The sequence below is a fragment of the Argopecten irradians genome, chromosome 5, assembly GCF_041381155.1.
Source record: "Argopecten irradians isolate NY chromosome 5, Ai_NY, whole genome shotgun sequence".
Taxonomy (NCBI): Eukaryota; Metazoa; Mollusca; class Bivalvia; order Pectinida; family Pectinidae; genus Argopecten; species Argopecten irradians.
The window spans coordinates 11,725,995-11,747,516 of NC_091138.1; the positions used below are offsets into that span (position 1 = coordinate 11,725,995).

General features: G+C 35.1%; 1 protein-coding gene across 2 annotated transcripts; it reads right to left on the bottom strand.

Moving 5' to 3' along the window:
- Positions 1 to 1,471: 1,471 nt before the first annotated feature.
- Positions 1,472 to 18,629, bottom strand: LOC138322866 (stearoyl-CoA desaturase 5-like). 2 transcript variants are annotated; one of them, XM_069267012.1, is made up of 5 exons: positions 18,405 to 18,629; positions 8,224 to 8,467; positions 6,551 to 6,681; positions 4,934 to 5,139; positions 1,472 to 4,063 (listed from the first exon to the last, which is right to left on the bottom strand). In XM_069267012.1, the coding sequence occupies exons 1-5, from the start codon at positions 18,612 to 18,614 to the stop codon at positions 3,631 to 3,633; spliced, it is 1,224 nt and encodes a 407-aa protein (XP_069123113.1). In that variant the 5' UTR covers positions 18,615 to 18,629; the 3' UTR covers positions 1,472 to 3,630. The 2 variants fall into 2 exon arrangements, with proteins under 2 accessions (XP_069123113.1, XP_069123114.1); XM_069267013.1 differs by lacking the exon at positions 18,405 to 18,629 and adding an exon at positions 15,804 to 16,041.
- Between the last annotated feature and the right edge of the window lie 2,893 nt (positions 18,630 to 21,522).

The following is a 21,522-nucleotide window of genomic DNA, read 5'->3' on the forward strand; positions in this document are numbered from 1 at the left end:
TGCTCACACACAATTTGACATACACTTTATTTTTCATTTATCTTACGAAACATTTACATCCCATACAATCTAAAGAGGTATGACGCATATCGGCCCTCTTCGACCTAGATCTTATTTGCGAAGAAGTAGTGTTAATTGCAGTATAAATTAATCTAATGATCGCAAAGTTGCATCATTGTGCGACTTGTGAATTATGGGTCCTGTTTTTCCTAAACTAAATTCCGTGATCAACTTCTGCTATGGCTCATTTTATTCAGTGTAGTAAAATACAACTTTAATCCTATTCCTAAAAAATGGCCCTCTCGTGCGCTCGTAACCAAAAAAGGAGAAAACTGTTGTTGATTAAATCTTTTAATCTTTTAATTTGATTTATAATCAGCTAGACTGCGTATGAATTTTAAAAAAAGAACAAGGTTTGTAACTAACTACTTTTTTTTTAACTAGCTCATTAGTTCTCTTTAATCATGCGGTTGAGATTCTGCACTGTAATTCGAAGATTCAGAGTTCGATTCACAGCAATTTTGCCTTTTATATTTATTTTGATAAGCAATAGAAATTTGTTTCGTTATGATTTTCAAATAGTGGATTATATATTACACTGCACTCCAAAAGTTTTGTTACACATGTATTTTTACAAATATACATTGGTAAACTACAGACATATGTAAACCTTGTTATTACAGGCATCAGTTTATGTTATTTATCAACTTATTTATCATCTCGAACTCATTAATTGCATTTCCGAGTTTTCTTACAGATAAATTGTCAGAAATTTTAACATAAGTAACAGAACTTTTGGAAGGCAATGTATGTAATATTTGATAAATTAGATGAAAGTTTAAACAATTTTATCAGAAAAAAAAATGTCTTGAAGTAAAGGATACAAATACATTTTTGTTTATTTTTCTTTCTTTTGTGCTTATTCAACATCAGTTGTAAACAATGCCACAACGTCAACCTCGGTAGGGAAAGAGAAATAAGGTGTAGATTCAGATATCTTATTCGTGTTGTCATTGCCGTACTAAGCAGATCATGCCATTCTATTTTTGACCGGGGAAATCCATGATGTTACTTGCCATTTTACCTGTTGCGTATTTTTAGCTCGGGCAAGAGTTGTGCTCGGTCGCGTAGGTTGTGGCAAGCGAAAAGTGTTTGTTTCTCTTGAAGGAGACATTACAACTGTTAAAGCCCAATGTCTTGGTCAGATTCCAATGTCCAAAGAAGATCATAATATTCACTGGAGAAAGCACAGTCATACCTTCTAACATAGTGAGACTGATTCCGTCATGATCACAACTTTATTTTTATGTAAAGATTTAGGATGTCGAAATTCGATGTCACATATTGTATAATCCGCCCTAATATAATTTTATGCGACCTACACATATTCATATACTATTTGACGATTTGCTTTTGTAACGTTTTTTCCCTGCACCAGTGAAAAAAATTAAAAAGAAGACAAACACATATCCATGAGACCCACCAATTCATAATTTTATTACATTTTCACAACATAATTTTCATCAACAATAACTTGGTCGTATAACAGCTTTCAGCATTCATTGCACTACACGTTTCATATTTAACACTGTCGACAGTTTTTATGGAAAACTTAGCGATGTAAACTCGCTGTTTCGGTAAATCATCTTTTTGTAATGACCTTCTATATAGGGTTGTCTTTATAAATATTGAAAGGTAACGATAAGAAAGGTGTAATGATTGAAGAAATCATAGACAGTTTATAATGATATTTTTATTCAACCAGGGTAACATATTTAGACATTGTCTACAACATGGCCCTGCAGCTTTATTTTGTAAATGGTCTGAAACAAAATAGAAAACGAAATTACATTATATAATAGGACAGATGTCTTTATAGTGGACAGACAACTGTGTAAGACATGCATGTAGAAAAATAGTGAAGGTAATATCATGTCATTGTTATGTTTTCTATTTAGAGGGAGAGAGAGGGGAAAAAGGAAATAAACTACAAAACAATAATCTTGTACTTGCTCTTTCAATTAATTTCCTTAGCATTCTAACTTATTTAACCTTGACAGCTGTCTCCTAATTTAAACATTACCAAGTTAAAATTAAGTACTATTTACATAGTTAATATCAGTAGGTATCAACTTTAAACAGAAATTAAAAAAAAAACAGGTAATAAAACATAATGTTATTTGATAGTATTTTAGTAATACAATGCAGTTACAAGTTTGCTGTACTTAAAAACATCACCAGTTGTTCGTCTTTTGTCAAGTATGTAGAAATATAGACGTAACGGGGGAATGACTCCTCACGTTTTATTTGAATACAAACTTACAAGAGCACATAACTCTGGATAACTTAAAGATGGAGGGTATATATGAAAAATGTTAATAACCAGATATCGTTACAACTTATCATTCCTCACAGTCGATAAATAATTGTCTAGTGGTAGTCAGCATAATCATATGAACGTTTTATTGTAAATATCGTATTACTAAGCGAACATGCCATTCAAAATCACATTTTAATATGCTTGCTTTAGATTTCACTGTCTCCAAATCAGACCAATGGGACTCATGAAATACTGGATATCGTTTCTACATGGAAAACATAAATGATTCCTTACCGAGGATGGCATTGATGTAGAGCCATTTTACACGATATCTCTGCTTTATAGATTACTATCAAAAATAAGAAACAAGCGTAATATCTACTTGCATATTATCACTCCTCTATCTTGTGTTACATTCGTTCGAAGTACACCTACTTTAGACTCGATTTATTGTACATTCTTAAGCAGCCACACAAAACGTCAAGTGTATACACTCCACACATATACGCAGTTCGTCCTGATCAAAAATAAAGATCAACGAAATATGCATCAATTTAAATAATTAATCATAAGCAAAATATCATATTTGAAAAAAACCCAAACAACATATATACAAAAAAAATAAAAAAAAAAATTAAAAAAAAATCAATACGTATTAAAATCTCCGAACTATCAACACTTTTTGTGACCAGATATGCAACCGGTTAACCATTGCTGAAAAAGTTTAGTATTTAACGTAATGAACAACATTGACATCCATAAAATATACAAAAATATCATAAATGGAAACATTACGTATGAATCCAACATTAGTCACTTCACTTTATAAGCTATTCACTTATACAAGAAGCCCAAGGGCATTAACGGTCAACGGCACCATTTTAATAGGAAAAGATTAAAACATGTTCCAAGATGGTGATTTTAACATCATTTATGTTTTAGATGTCTTCCTAGACAGCCCTTCCTATACATTCAAACACATTTTCAGCACTGAACCTGAAGAACTTAATATATTCTTTCAAGATGGCGGTTGCCGCCATCTTTGAACTTCGGATTTACCCGAAAAACAACAACACTTCTCATGTCGAGACCATGTCAGGATCATTTCAGGCAAGTTTCAGCTAAATCATACCAGTAGAACTTGAGAAGAAGTTAAAAATGTAAATTTTTACTGACGGTCGACGATTGACGAAACAGGATGCCTATAAGTCATCCTGACGCTTCTGGTAACATGACATAATAAAAGATATCTATAGTCTTCTAATTTGAAGTTTCCTCGTTCAAAGGATACACAGCAGAACATGAAACACTTAAGACGACTTTACTGATCTATCACCTGTCCTCCCTTTCCTCATCTGAATAGTTTTAGGGGAGATAACTTTTCGGTCGGATACTAAACCTAAAAGTGCAAAGAAGTCTATAAACATTGTAGTGAAGTTGTAACGTAGACCGAATTCACTGGTGGCATAGTCGTGTGGGAACACGTGATGGTAGTTATGGAAACCTTCACCAAACGCACAAAATACCACCGCGAGGTTGTTCGAGGGGTTGATTGTTCTGTCGTAAGGTTTAGAGCCCCACATGTGGGCAGCGCTATTGACTAACCACGTGCTATTTAATACTACTGTGTACCGCAAAATGGACGCAAGGTAGAAAGAGTTCCAGAGAGTCTCTCCCCAGAAATACCACGGCACAATCGTCGGAACTATAAAGCACATTAACAAAACCGACAGCTTGTAGAACCTGAAACATAAAGAAAACAGGATCAATGCAATCCTCACAACCATACAGTGCGTCAACCTATTCAGAACCACTAGAGGGCGTTGGATGTTGTCGTTCAACAGTAAGACGGTACCAATACTAACACTAATACACTAAAACTTTAGCACTGCTTTATATCTATGGAGTACTTCTAATCTAGTCACATAGAAACAGTTTGACATGCATTTCGTTATTTTGATTTATTGCTGTGGTCGATTCGACCATTCGTGATATTGTAAAATTATATAAGACTCAAAAGGCAAACGCAAAATCAATGAAACTTATGAATAATGAATACAAACACATAATGCACCATGCAGCTGTTTCGGTCTTCAATGAAATTATGACTGATAAAATAAGGACCCAAAAATATATTACGGTGATTTGATTCTGCGTACAGGTTCCTGGTGAACAAACGCTTATTTTCCAAGGACACATACATTGTATGTCTGGGTATCCGATGTCAAAGAAGCCACTTGGTCATCCATGCAAAAAATCTATTTTTATATTTAGGAACATACATTATATGTAAAAATGTCATGGAGTTGGTTGGAATACCATCTTTTATTGACATGAAATCCTATTTTACATTATACGTAAAAAAAAACATGTACTGCGTTAAGCGACTTAGAAGGTATTTATTTTGTACAGTATGAAAGTATAATTAATCTGTTATTATGAAAACAAAGAAAGAGGACCAGCTCTAGAATTCATCAGTACAATTGAATAAAGATAGAAACAACCATACTTTTTATCCAACCATAACCATAATGGCCTTGTGAATTCTGTGCCACTATAAGAACGACCGATCAGCCAGTAACATATGACATTAAAGTCTCAGTTGGTAAGTACCTTTTCTGGATCATCACAACGGGATCATCATACAGATCCTGCAGGCTTATTAGTTTGCCCTTTGCGATGACTTTGGGATGTTTCTTCACTAAGAGCCAGCCGATGTGAGAGAAGAAGAAGCCACGTGTAGCATTGTGAGGATCAGCATCAGTCTCAGAATATTTATGGTGTACTCTGTGGTCTCTCACCCAGTCGAAAATGTCGTTCTAAATAAACAAATGTCAAAATTAGTATATACTATATATATCAACATCTGATCTGTAAATACTGGAATCTTTCTGGTATTGAAACAATGTGTGGATGTATGGACGTCTGTGGGACATCACAACAACAAATAAAAGAGCAGTGGGCTGGTAATGTTTGAAAACAAAACCAGTGGGATTAGTGGATATTTCCGGAAACAATGGCCTCCATGTCACAAAGAACTACGGGACAGGGAACATTTCAGGAAGCAATGCTGTCCATGTCACAAAGCTATCTCGACCATTTTCTGTTGTACGTAATCATGACGACGTCCATGACAAGTAAAATCTCAGCACTGTAAAATGAATATATTGTATTTAATATGCCGGGGAGACAACGGACTTTTCGTGTTGATGTACAGTGGAAGATGACACCGGTTATGTTTATGACAATGCAATAACAGATTGAGGACAATTCAGGTAATGGTTAGGTGTGATTTGTATTCCGGTAGGACGATATGCTTATGTTTCATATGAAATGTGTATCTGATCGGACGATACTGTTTCATTAGCCGTACTATAAAACGTTATGTAACATATGTATTACCACGCCAGCACAGACTCCATCTAATATTACAGATAAATATAAAACGAAATTCGAGTGGATCGATAAATGCACCATTACATTGCGCTGGTGGAGGTTGTGAACAGTGCCGAAGTGGAGAACCACAGTACAAGGCAAGGTCACAGAGACAATAAATGAACACAGCAACAGCAAGGTGGTGCAACCAATGTTTGTGGTGTATAGACAAGGCTAGACAATATCATACTTTTAGATTGTCGTGGTGGCGATCACGTTCCAATGCACAGTTCATAAGAGTTCATTCAATGCAGCAACAACTTGTATACTTTACTCATACACTGTACATGGACTTTGATATTACAAGGTTATTATCTGGTTTGATGGATAACAGTGTTTTTTTTACGTAAGTGGTCGGGTTTTTACGTAAGTGGTCGGGTTCATAAAGATAATATAGTGTCTGACACTCTAGTTATCACTCTCTTACTGTTCTGAGTTCGATGTTAAAGCGGTTGCGAGGTGCTGGTCGTCGGTTGTTGTTTTTTCTCTCATGGTAATAGTCTAACTTGGTCAATTGCTATTTCATCTATTTCTATACTTCACGTTTTGTGTATATCTAGAATAATTTTTTGTTATCCGACATAAGTGTTGTTTAACTACGGTCTTATAAATCACATACAACGTCCTATTAAGAACTCTTGTCCTCTTTATAGTGCTGTCATACTGAAACATGATGCCAAATAAACCAAACAACGCATCCTAAACTATTGGTGCCGACATATAGTTCACTTTTACTGGTGCTTACTTCATATGTTGGTTTGAATTACTTTATTGGTTAACGATAAAGTTGTTTACCTGTAAGGCTGCCGACTGGCAGACCGCCAACAGGACTCGGAGTGGGGTTCTGGCCTTGTAAGAGCGATGTGACCAGAGTCGGTGGGCTCCGGCTGTTACTCCCATGCCGGCTAACATGAAGTACATAACAGCTGGAATAAAAACATTTTGTCATACCGTCATTAATATACATATCCTCTCCGTGGTAATTCTTGATGTCGTCATTAACCTACATTGACAATAGGGTATATTATAAAGGTTTTGAAATTATGATACTCATTTCAACAACTTATGGATTAAACTGTTGTCTTATATATCAGTTGGGTTTTGTCACATTGTTCAAAACATAAATAAGGGAAGTTTACCCTTCATCTAAATATTAACATACATACATTCATATGCTATTTGAATCCAGTTCCATATATGCTTTCACAAACTAGTATTTTATACATTACTTTTCTATGACATATATAATAGACCACGCGACAATACCGTTGTATATGAATTTTGTGATCCAATTTATTTTAAGAGCAGCGTAATTCTTCGTTTTCAATACTAATGTTCTAAGCTTGCTTACTAATAGCTTTTACTGAACCCCTAGGTATTTAGCATCATACCTCTGAAATGTCGAGCAAGGCAACATACAACCATAAGTACCATTTCATTTCAAGCATCTAGTAATTCATTTACTGTATCTGTTTGAGTTTTCAACAATATTGATATTTTTTCAAGAACGAAAATTCATATGCAATTCAAAGGATTCTTTTGATAGATATAGATTATGCGCATCTTACATCGAAGTTGTTATCGATTTTGTACAGTGATCCATTTTGCGAGGAATGATGTCAACCTAGTTTCGCAATAAAATACATTTTAATTGTTCCGTACCATTCTAAAACGATTTATGGGAGGTGAATACGTTAATATCTGGAACCGTCAGCAAGTATGTTAAAATGCATCCCTGGAGGTTTTTGGAAAGCTTTTGGACAAGAATACGTTTTCTCCAGCAGACTGTCTGCGCAGCCTATAAGATTACAATGGATCCCTAGAGGTCGGGATTTAAGAAAGCTAAAATGTAACGACATGATGTATACACTGTTCACGTGAGCACGTGAGAGTTAAACGTTGGTAATGTTCACGAGCTTGTTAGAGTCTTGTAGAAAGCGTAAGCCCCTAGCATGCGATCGAATATGAATCGATAGGAAACCATTTTACGCCAGACGATAAAGATGACGTCACTCAGACACAGACGGGATAGAACAGTGGTTCATTCTCCTGTGCATTTCAATTTGAATTTACCGTAATTTATAGGAATCCTCTATGAAAATCCCTGACGTCAGACAGACAACCCTTTTAATTAAACTCATGGCCTATGAATAACAGTGCTTAAGTGGGTGTGCATGCGTTTTACCTAATGTGACATCGAACATTTTTATTGATGAACTAAAGCCAAAATATCAATTGTCCATCAATATATATCAAAGAGCTATCAAAAGGTATTCCGCTCACCATCGAAAATAGATAGATTTATAATGAAAGAAAGAAACGCCTATAGCCTATGCAAGCAAGAGAAACGTATATTAAAACATATATGGTGAAATACATTTAGTGATTTTTCATCATTTTATATTAACAAGTGGTTATAATACAGATCTATCCCGCAGTATGATTAAAACTCCACAAATAATACTTACACCACACCCATGTTAGTGGCTGCGATCTGGGGATCAGTGTCACAGCGTATAAAGCAGCCAGATGGAGTATTGCAAATATCACAACATTCCTCCAAACGATTTTCATCGGAGGCTTGTCATCGTTTATCGCATCCGCTTTAACCACGTTGTCAAGGCCTAGTTGATCTTCATTGCACGTGGTTACAGATTCCGGTTCCAGGTTCCTTGGTGCCATTTCTATTTGGCAATCGGTTACAGCAAATTGCTATGGATACAAATGTAAATTTCATCATTTAGTCACTGTCTCATAAAACAATCTCTGAGGCTTATAATCGATGAAGGACATTGTGCAGCCAGTCAGCCGAACATAATTACAATTGTATCTTTCTCGGGAAACTCTCTCGCACATTCATCAGGTGCTGTCTCCTCTGCCTACAGCTACAGTAAATATTTATTAGGTTTTCACTGACCACGTAAAAAACGTGGGCAATACTTGAATTTCTGTGTATCTCGTGTCAGTGAAACATATGTGACATGGTTTTGATAAAAATAGTTGTGTTCGAAATGTGATGTATGCCAATTAACCGAAAGTTTATATGTCTTATTGTGTGGTTACTAATGTAATTAACAGCAAGGTCCATAAGAGGCCATTCCATCTGTAGTAACTGGAGACGTTTACATAAGTTTGCTCGGCGTTACAACTGTGCCTGCTATCCCAATTGCATGATCGTAAAATATGACTTAAACTTAAAATGCTATTTTTTCTCTTCTTCCTAATTGACTATTATATACCTAACGTCTCCCTTGACAACGCCTCGATATTAACCTTAAGTTGAGCGCTCACCCCTGTGGGGAAGGTTATGGGTTTTGTCTCCTGGCCGAGAAGCACCGTAGTCTATAAAAATGATAGTTTCTGTTCCAGCTGTAGTTTCTGTTCCTGCTTGGCGCTCAGGTTTAAGAGTGTGTGAGGACTAGGTCGCCTGTTGTCAGTATAATGTGACCGGTTAGGGTGTGTTGCTTGGTGTTTTCGGCGGCATGTTTCAGTAATAGCACTTAAAAAGGGTAAGAGTTCAAGAAGACATAATATGAATATACCGCAGTCTCCAAAAACATGCACCTTGCACTTCACAGACATCATTACACGGGAGGCCGTCCTTAAAATGACCAAGATTGTTGATAGCACGTTAATATAATACACCAAACCAAACAACCAATGAACATGAGATCAGTGCGGTATCGAAAGTGGAGTTTAGCATTGTGCTAGTGCGGTATCGAAAGTGGAGTTTAGCATTGTGCTAGTGCGGTATCGAAAGTGGAGTTTGGCATTGTGGTAGTGCGGTATCGAAAGTGGAGTTTAGCATTGTGCTAGTTCGGTATTGATGATGGAGTCTAGCATTGTGGTAGTGCGGTATCGAAAGTGGAGTTTGGCATTGTGCTAGTTCGGTATTGATGATGGAGTCTAGCATTGTGGTAGTGCGGTATCGAAAGTGGAGTTTAACATTGTGCTAGTACGGTATTGATGATGGAGTTTGGCATTGTGTTAGTGCGGTATTTAGGGTGGAGTTTGGCATTGTGCTAGTGCGGTATTGATGATGGGGTTAAGCATTGTGCTAGTGCGGTATTGGTCATGGAGATTAGAATTGTGCTAGTGCGGTATTGGTGACGTTTAGCATTGTACTAGTGCGGCTTTGACCATTGGTTAGCATTGTGCTAGTATGGTATTGATGATGGAGTTTAGCACCGTACTAGTGCAGTATTGATGAGTTTAGCATTGTACTTGAGCGGTATTTATAATGTTTAGCATTGCACTAGTGCGGTATTAATGACGTTTAACATTGTCCTAGTGCGGTATTGACCATAGCGTTAATATTGTGCTAGTGCGGTATTGGTGATGGAGTTGAGCACTGTACTAGTGCGGTATTGATGAAGTTTAGCATTGTACTAGTACAGTAGGATGACGTTTAGCATTGTACTTGTGCGGTATTGACCATGGCGTTAGCATTGTGCTTGTGCGGTATTCAGAATGTAGTTTCACATTGTACAAGTACAGCATTAAGGATGGAGTTAAGTATTGCACTAATGCGGTGTTAATAATGAAGTTGTGCGGTATTGATAATGGAGTTTATCATTGTATTGATGATGTTTTTGCCATCAATTGACAATCTGGAATAGAAAGGAATGAAACATTATTATGCACACTGCAGTCATGTCAAAGAAGAACCTAAATGTTATGCCTTCACCTGTGGTATTGTCTTCAGAAGCAATAATGACCATAACGTTGAGAGATCCACACAGAGGACCAGGGATAACAAACAGCTGGAGACAATGCTCGTGTAGTGTTACCTTCTATAGGACAATTGTGCTATTACGTTCTATCAACATAATAAACATGCTTAGATAATGCTGTGTACGCGAGTAAGGCATGGAATTACGATGCTGCTATGGTAACGGAATGTTACTGTTTGAATAAGCTTGTTAGAAATAGCAAGGCTGTGTTTTAGGGAGGCCTGTTAGACGATAATGTTATCTTCTCTTTTCTGACCAGCATGTGTCCTCTTAATGGTTGTGATAAGTATAGCTCAATAATGGATGAAGGTGATATACTATTTATGAAGCATGTGAGTGTACATGGTGTGTATTTAGTAAATATTGTTATCCATATATGTCAAATAAGCACAAGATGGTAATGGTTAATGCAATGTATGTATGCGTGTGTTTTCCGTTGTCCAAGCCCACTTTTTAATTTTAACAAGTTCTATTATACATGAAGACACATATAAATGGATCAAATAACAAACTAAGCCTATATGAATCGTCTCCGAAGTGGTGTAAATACATATATTACTTAAATATATTGTTTTAGTTTTATTTACCTGCTTACACACCTGTCATTCCAGTAGGCTAGTGACTTAGACTTATGCATCATATTTTAATTAGAATTGTAAATACAGATGCATAAAATTTGTATATAAGTCTATATATGTACAAATAGTTTTCTATATATGAATTATTTTCGATAACATGATGTAAAATGCACAAGTATTTTGATATAAACAAATGTACATGTAATTCAATATAGAGACATTGAAGATTTAATCCATTTAGTTGCAGATATATACTATGTGATTTTCGATAAGATACATTTATTTATATCTTTAGGTTATTTGAAAATGATGGATCAGAATTAGGTGATCAGTAAAATTATCATTATTATGTTCCTTAATTAACAAAGTATAACATTCAACTTTCTAGAATTACAACTAAAAATATAGGAGTAACATTTAGATGAGCAGGACCAACATTATTCAATTTAGTTTTATATATACCAACTTTTTGTTTCCAATCAGAGAAGTAGATCTCAAACAATCAGAGAAGTGGCCCTCAAACCAGTTATGTAACTTCCTTTAACTACATGTTATGTTTAAGTTGATATAGTAACCCTTTATGTAATAATGTTATAGTGGAAATAAGTGGTTAACAGTTGCGTCTCCATCTGAAATTCTGACTGGTGTTGACTTATTATATGATGTTTACTAATATGATTAAAGACATACTTAAAAGAAGATTTAAAAAATTGTATACAACAATATGTAATTGAAGTTGGGCGATAGTTTGGAGTATTTGCCATTTCTTCTCTGTATAAAGTTGGTATTTTACTTAGAGTAAGTGATTTATGAAATATTTTTTTAGATGTTTAACGAGTGAGGGCATAAGGCTTTTTTTTACTATCATATGTTAATTAATCTCGTCCATCAGTAATATTAATATCATTGAAATAAAGATGATTCAAGGTAAGTAAATCTGTCTCTAAACTATCATTGGTGGTGTCAGTGGAGTGGAAGTAAAAACAATAATCGTTAAGAGCTTCAGGTTTGTCTACTGGATGTAAGAGTGTGTTACCATTGACTAGCAGGGGGTTAAAAGTATTTTTTGGAATTAGACTTTAACAGTATACCACTGTATAAAGATTTAGCTATTCGCCACCACTTACCTGGAGGTAATAATTTATCCATTAAAGAATTCTCAAGTGTTTTTAAATACTATGTTTTGGCTAATTTACGTTTATCTTTAAATTTGGACCAATCGCTTTCCTTGTTTGTGTTTTTAGCTTTTCTGTGTAACCGGTTTTTACCCTTAGCAAAGACCTGATTGTGTTTGTCTTCAAAGGCGTATCGTTTAGACATATTCTGATGTTTTGTTTATGATATATTGGTGTTTTTATTTATTTTTATCAAATTATTTACCTCATCAATATCATTATTTTCACCTATAATTGATTCCCAGTATTCAGTTTGAAGAATTTTATACATCATCTAGTATCTTTAAAATTTTTTTTTTCTAAGATTTAAAAGCCCACCTTGTAGTGATGTTGGTAAAGTACTCTATATCTAACCAACGTTTCACCCCATCAATCTTCTCATTGAATCGGGCCCTCGGGTTATAGGGTAAACATTGCGTATGCTAATAAACGTTAACTTAGTGCAAGCCAACCTGTATACTAATACAAATATGTCGCTTTTGGTCAGTTTGGAAAACAAACAGTTGCTACTGACCACAATGTAAAAGTAGTTTTATTGAATAATTCAAAATTACGTATATTAATTACCTTCACGTGGTGGTCAGTAGCAACTGTTTGTTTTCCAAACTGACCATAAGCGATAAACCGACTACTGGTTCGACAATGCCCTAAACTTCTCAGTATTACCTGTATTAGCTATCATGATGTCAATAATCTGGTCCTCCCCAACACGCATACCAGTGTGGCTTACCGAGTATATACCATTACAACAGAGTTGGTCACTAAAGTAAGTAAGCCTATTGGTCCAGTCAATTAAATGAAATTATAAGCCTAACTTAGAAATTATTGCAACAGAAAATATTTTTTTTTTTTTTTTTTTTTTTTTTTTGCTATTTGAAAAGTATTGGAAAATCCAAATTTGGGAAAATTCATTTTTCACGCATCACAAGATCAGGAGGAACATTTGCACAAATGACAACTTTTAAATAGTGGTATCTGAAGCACATATAATCTGAAACGGAGCAAAATAATTAATAGAAGGACAAATCTTTAAGCAATCAAAATGGCGAAATATGTTTTGGAATAGGCATTTTTAACATTTAAGCCCTCCGCAGATGCATAACACACTAATATTTCAACCTAAACAAAATTAGTTTGTGATTCGATTCTTCAAACATAACCTTCTGTATAGTCTCGTTGCATTTAAGACGATGTATCCACACGATGGAGATAAACAGAAATCCTCAAAGTTGGCCGATCATGTCAATTTTATTTTATATCATATTTTAAGTAATTATGGGGCAAGAATTTTAAAAACTTGAAAAGCTGATAATTCCAAATAGCAGATTTCATTTTGTATGCATTAAGTGCATATTGAAATATCTATTTTTGGTTCAGTAAGTTTTATTGTAGTTCATAATGTACTGAAAAAATATTGTATTACATGCAATTTGGCATAAATGCTGAAAAATGGCTTCCATAAATCTGAACAACAAAAAATAATGCTTTGTCCAATTAAAGTAAACTTTTCCGTGTTTAACCATGATACAATAAATGATTTAAAGAAATAAATTTGAACTTTAACAAACATATTTCTAGTACAGTCGAGACTGTCTGAGCGACCCCCTGTATGTAGCGACTCCCTGTCTTATGTGACCTTACTTGAGACCCCCAACGTATTTTGCTATATAATGGGTCTGTTTTCAGCGACTCCCTGTCTTACGTGACAAGCGACCATGTACTTTCTATTGAGGGAAAAATAAAAAATAAATCCTCAATTGAAATACAGGACTACCATGGAATTGGAACCCACTTAAAAAAATTCTCACTATAATGGCAAGTTTTGCCAAAATATATAAAAATCCAATATAGTACGAAAGAGATATTCCAATTTTTGTGGTTCAAAATTTATGCGCTTGGTAATTTTTTGAAGTTTATACAAATTACCACCAAATGAGCTTTTTATGGACCTGAATAAATCATTACAAAATGTCATTTTTATGACGAATAGCCTACATAGACAAAATATCAATGCATACATTACTATCTGCTAATATGATTATTTAGATGTACCATTCCTAAATCTATAGCTCGTGCAGTTTTGACTTTATAACGGTCAAAATGAGATCTACTCGAAATTATCTAAATATTTTTTCTTTTGTTGTAAAGAAATTAATTAGCAAATCATATTTAACAAATCTCTATACAATCAGTATTAAAAGCTATGCTGATTATCTCAATATTCTGTCTGAAAAAAGCCAACAAAGGCTAATGTGGTTGGTAAAATAGCAGCATTTATATGAATTTAAAGCTTTCATATTTTTCTGTAGGATAGTAAACATTTTTGGAAACATGTATTGTACATAACATGATCTTGAAACACCATTGATTTCTTTTATCTTGTGTTGCAGAGAGGAAAGTTATTGAAGTTCAAACGTGGTGCATTTTAAGCATTTTTTTTTAATTTTTCTGTTGTTTTGGGGATTAAAATGACCACTTTCCCAACTTTTGATTCCTTAATATTTTTCCTTTATCAATGTATACTTTAATCTTTATAGAAAATCAAAGACATATTCTGCTGCAATTAGTTTGAGGTAAATCCCTAGATTGATTGGACTATATAAGATTAAACAACTATGGCTGACACGTCACATTCATTCGTGCTTAGTAGCCCACATTTGGTTACGGAGGATACAGACATCTATGGATCGATCACAATGCGTGACGTCGTAAATGACAACATACTACTATAATAATTAAACGTCTTCCTAGGATTTCATCTTGAGCCGATGTGTATAAATAACTAGTACAGTACTCATAGGTGATATTCTTCACAAGCACGAGGTTATATTTATCTAACATATAGTTAATTTAAGGCACAAATCATTGAACAAATGGCGAAAACATATCAGATTTACTATAATAAATTACATAAATACAATTAACGGCAAATGGACCTTTCTATTGTACTACAAGCAATGCATTAATCCATGAACGTCTTGATGCATACTGGTACTCATTAAATGATGGGATCCAGATGGTCTTTTCCCGAGTAATTGCAATACACCATTGAAAAATAAATTGTTAACTTTAAAAAACGCCACAGATTAGGTGTGAATACTGGAAGAATGTGCGCCCTGTATGACTTTAACATGATTATAATAAATAATGACAATTTATCAACTTGATGCTACCAACTAATGAAGCGCTATTAACTTGGCTCTATCAGAAAATGGAAATGTATAAACCTGACTCGATTAAATTCGATTCAATTCATTTATTTGCATTTTTACATCCACAAACAAGGATCGATAGCAACTACTTGATATGGAGATTTATATTAGCCCATGCTGGAGTAAGTTAAAATATTAATTGATATATTTACGGGAGAACAATAGAAATTGCTCATGAGATGATGATTTCATGTTTATGATCAGCCGACGGAGAATCAGTGAATCTATCGACTTACACTGCAGCATCCTCACCAACACTCACTGTTATGTGGCAGGGCCTATTTCACCACCACGTCGTCGAATGTATTCGGAATGACCTTTAAATGATCGATGAACCCACTAAGACTTACCTTATTTCCGAATAATTTGACATGCCTTCATTAAGATGTCCAGCCATGTGTATGTTTATGTCCTGTTTAGATAAGTGCACCGCCAACAGAGGCACAAGACACTGCATGCAAAGAGACACAACTAATGGAGCGATTCGCTAGACACACACGTGTAGCCAGAAATAGCAAAGGAAAGCCTTAGTATTGATACATATGTGACACATAGTGCAGAGAGCTTGTCCTTTCCTGACAATCAGCGATGTTTCAAAATATTTTTATAAACATCAAATATACAAAGTAATATCAATTTGTGTTTAATTCATAGCATCCTCGATATTCAAGGGGTTATTACCACTGACGTGGATATAACGTCAGTGATAGTATCCCTGGAGTATAGAGGACGACTTAATAGAAAAATAGAATGAATCCAAAGCTTTCCTCATATTGGCGAGTGAGTGCTCGATAAAAGACCAAAAGTGAAAAAGTTAGTCAGTTTGGAAGAATAGAAAAGTTAGGTGTCCTAAATTTGGTTTGCTCGTGTGTCAGTGTAATGTGACCGGGTGGAGTGGGGTGCTTGGCATCTTCGGCAGCATACCAAACAGAAATCTACGTTAAGATATAACTAACCAACACACATTCCGAAAGGTTTGACCACCCCTACAATACCGGAATCAAATGATCTCCCCGAGAAAAAATATTACGATTTTGAATGGCTGAGATGAGTTTTACAATGTATTTTATGATTTTAAAGCGTTCTTAACACGGTAATTTTTCGATTTAAAGTTACCTGTGTCGTCATACCATTATGCAACCCAGCTCGATCTGAACATACCGAATTCACACCATCGGCACTTTGTTTCGTAACTCAAAATAATAATGAATTGATTGTCTTGCTAAGATATATAAACAAGTTAATATTTTAAGAAGCATTTTTTGAAATATAAAAATGTAGTGTAATCCCTTGATATGGACATTTTAGTCTAGTTCGTCTATATTGAATTTTCATTATTAAAGGTTTTAACATTACGTGCTTTAACATTTTACGAAACGCCACGCAGCGGAAAATTTTCTAAACTAAAGAACAAAAATGTGCAGGAGGACCTTTTTTCTTTCAAATGTGCATTTTTAGAACATTTCACTCGAAAAGACATGTTTGCCCCCCATCCCCCTCCGTTTCCTACACCCTGGTTAGTGAACTATATAGACGTGGCCGCTGTATATAGCCCGTATGAATTACTATAAATTACAACATACCTGAAGTTTATTAACCAACATTACATTCCGTTTTATTTACAAGGCCAGAGAGATTAGCCCAAAATATATGTAATCTTTATCTTCCGGATACAGACAAGAAAATTCGCGATCGATGAGTTTTATCAAAAAAAAAAAAAAAAAAAAAGCATTGAACGTTTGCCATGTATTGAAAAAACAAGTATTGAAGGATTTCCCAACTATTTTCTATTTTTAGTCCTTGCATCAAAATGACGTCATCGTCACCATATGACGCTATCCTCTAAAACGTTGCATCAGATAATCTTGTCACAAGTTGTTTTTTTAAAATAATATCATATACAGAAAATCAAACACAGGCATTAATAGAATTCGAACTTGTGGCTTATTTCATCCACGCTCTTAAGATGTTTGCTATCACTGTCGTTATGTGGGTTAATCATGACATAGGACTTCTCGAGTATCGAGGATGGACACACAATGATCGATCGCACACCCGTCAGAATAATGCTAATTCGAGTACCGCTGTTTATCCCCAGGCTTGACAGATTTCTTACCGATTTAAAAACTCCATTTATTATATATACGACCTTATGATATAAGCAATGGACGTTTCTCCATATGCTTGAAGCTTTGGGCTGTTATCAACTTCATGATCACATTTTAAAAGTCTTATAGTTACTATTTTAAATATAATCCAATTGTTATCTCTAAATTAATAGCAGATCGTATGCAATCATAACATGCCACCCATATCAACAACCCAGCAGTTTGATATGAAAGACTGATATTTTAATTATATCATTCGACATCCGTTTTTGAAAGGCGAACATTAGATTTGATCTCTTATGACTACAAAATGTTTTAATTATTTATTTCTGTCCATTTTCAACAATTACGTACGAGATGTTGGTGATAATTTGATAAAAATAAAATATAAATAACACGCAATAAACGTATTGTCATGAATGCACATGTAATCATAATATAACCTTTTTTTATCTAAAATTATCCGTGTAACGTTTCAGCTCTAAATTATGTATCACTTTAAGTGTTTGGTGAACACATACAACTACCACAATATGAGAGATTAAAACATTCGCTTAATTAGTTGACCGCAGTAGAAAACTTTTCAAGATACCATTTTTTAATCGAGACATATTTCATTGTTAAATAACAAAAGGATTTGACACGGGTAATATCATTCAGTCCTCTATGTATAGTCCTAAATATGAAATTACATCATTACACATTACATCCATCATAACTAAAATAAAATAATTACGGTTACAAAATTTACGACGAATTACAATGCGAATACTGTTGAATTAATTCTCAATCTAGTGATATTTTTCTTTGTATTGTGAACAATACAGACATATGTAGACTTACCTTTGTGTGTTTGTAGTGTTGACTAAGTAATAAGTACGCAGACAAACGATTCCCCTTGCGCTCATGATCAGCAGACCACGTGGAGTTGTTTACTACCGGTGGTGTGATGAGCGAGTGCGTTACCACGTGTTCGTAAATCAGATGATACGACCATGCAGGCAAATTAGAATAACATTTCAACCAATCAGAAAGTCGGAAATATTTCATCATTGTTGTTTTTCTATAAAACACTAAATGGTCAGCTAAGGAGTGCGTGGTATATCCTTTGACCGATAGTATATTAAAGGTCAGATTTAACAGACGATGGAAAACGCGTGTTTAGCAAAGGTCAAAAGGTTACATGCATTATTTCATAGTTCGACGATTATTTTAAGAGCTAATCTTTATATGAAGACTTCCAATTCGGACTGTCTATGTTGACGACTTGTTGAAGCTATCAATGGCTATTTAAATAACAAATTATATTAGATATAGACCTTTTCAATTGTTTCTGTGGTATACATGTATAAGTAATTACGGTATCGTGGTTACATATATATATATTGAATATATATTAAGTGAATACCTCCACATTTTGAGATTTTTATACGCTGTTGTTGGTCAGCTGTGTTTGCCCGAGAATAAATTCCTACTATCCTTGAGTTGTTTTGTATTTACACGTATAGATCAATAAAGTTAATCTCATTTATTGTTGATTTGTAACTGCGCACTTGATACAAGTAACCCACTTTTGTCCCTATCGTTATTATAATCCCATATCAAGTTAAACTTGTGAGGCAGGATATCACCTTCCCTGTAGATTCTAAAGGTCATCCTATGGTTTTATACATGTAAATACATTGACAGTTTCGAAGTCCAACATGCATCATCTTTTTCAACGGAAAAACCAGTCACATGCCGTTATAAAGCAATTCAAGGGAAGCAACTCGTGTTGATATGTAAAGGTTATGATTTATTACACCCGAGTGAAGCGAGGAGGTGATAACTCAGGGGCGTAGGAAGCGGGGAGGCAGGGGGGGGGCAAACATGTCTTTATGCCCCCCATTTTCGCCGACTGAAATTTTCTAAAAATGCTCATTTGAAAGAAAAAAAGGGTCCCCCTGCACATTTTTCGTACTTCATTCTAGAAAATTTTCCGCTGCGCGGCGCATTTCACATAATGTCAATCCTTAAATAGTAAAAATTCAATTCACACAAACTAGACTAAAAATGTCCATCAAGGGATTCTATGTACTATTTAAAAAAATGTCTCTTAAAAGATCAATTTCTTTATATCTTAGCGAGACAATCAATTTTTTTTTATGTTACACAACAATGTGCCGATGGTGTGAAGTCGGTATATTCAGATCGAGTAGGGTTGCATAATGTTATGACGACACAATTATCATTTCTAAATGCAAGTAGCTTTAAATCGAAAAATTCCCATGTTAAGAACGCTTATATTTATTAAACTTTATCGTAAAACTCATCTCAGCCATTCTAAATCGTAATTTTTTCCCGAGGGAGTCCCCCAGACCCCCCTAACACCAAATTCTCGCGCCTTTGGGCGCTCGCAAATTCATCAAATGCATCGTAAAACTCATCTAAGCCATTCTAAATCGCATTTTTTTCCCGGGGGAGACCCCCGGACCCCCCTAACACCAAAATCTCGCGCTTTCGGGCGATCGCAAAATCATCAAAATACATAAAACTCATCCCGGGGGTCACCCTCAGACCCTTGTAAAACACCAAAATCTCGCGCCTTCGACGCTCACACGCTAATTTGGCTAATTCGCGTATTCGTTAATTTCCTTTTACCGACCCCACTGTCTATAAATGTGTACAAGGATTAAATTTAGTGATATATGAAAAATGTACATTAAGGATGTATTATATGGTTGGGAGTTGAATTATTTCCTCCTGTAGGTGTGGCGGGGGGGGGGGGGGGGGGGGTTGGGTTTACAACAAAAATATTGAGGACCTTCCCCCCCCCCCCCCCCCATGACGTTTCATCTTCCTACGCCACTGTAACTGATAAGTCCCGAGTGACGAGAAGTAATGCATTAACTGACAAACTGCATGCTTCTTAACCTCGAACCAAATGACAGGTTGATTGAAAAATACACACCTTTCCATCCCTATACACTCACTCTCCCATCGTTCTGTTTGATTTACATGTACCTATTATGCTTGTGAATACTTTTCAGAACTAGGGGTTCTTTGCTCAATGTTAATACATCAGTTTGTCATTATTCATCGTAAGGGCAACACAGGTTTTTGTGTAGAGATAAAAAACTTTTATTATACGAAAATGTAACAGTATGACACAAATGGATTATTATCAAGCTCTACTCTACTCAACGATTAGAGGAAAAAGAAATATGAAATGAAAAACAGAAATTGTCGGAAACATTAAATGCAAGTAAATTGTATTTAAAATCAATTCCAGCTGTATAATTCAAAAATGTCATTTGTTGCGTAAAGGTTCCTGATGTGTTAAAAGTCTGCCTTACTGCATACTTCCAACCTCTCATAAAGGAAAAGTGTGGCCAATAAAGTCTTGTTACCAGAGTTGACTCCACAATAACCCCCTTTCATGGCCAAACAGGATTACTTGACCATGAAAGGTGTATATTTTTTAATCAGCCTATCTCTTTGTTCGAGGTTAAGAAGCATGCAGTGAGTCAGTTATTGCATGATTTCTCGTCATTCGGGACTTATAGCCCCCTCGCTTTGCTCGGGTGTAATAAATCCTTTATTACTCGATAACCTTTACTTAAAATACTTTGAAGTTGCTATTCAGATATCATATGATAACTATCAATAAATTAATTAAAACGTTAAATATTTGAAGCTTTTTGGTGTTTATTTGAATAATTTGATTTCCTTATTGCATTGTCTTTTTAAAAATCTTGTCAGCATTGGTTAGTTGGTCTATTGATTGACCAACACATTAGAACAAGGTGGGTAATGATTATCTCCCCTCTTTTACAGCATTTGTTACCATGGTTGACTGCACACCCCTGATTGGCAATGAAAGGGCAGATTCAGCCCCTTTTGTGGCCATGTAATCCTGGATGGTCATGAAAGGATATGTGTGGACTCAACTGTGGTAGTGTGATGAAATACGGTTGTATTA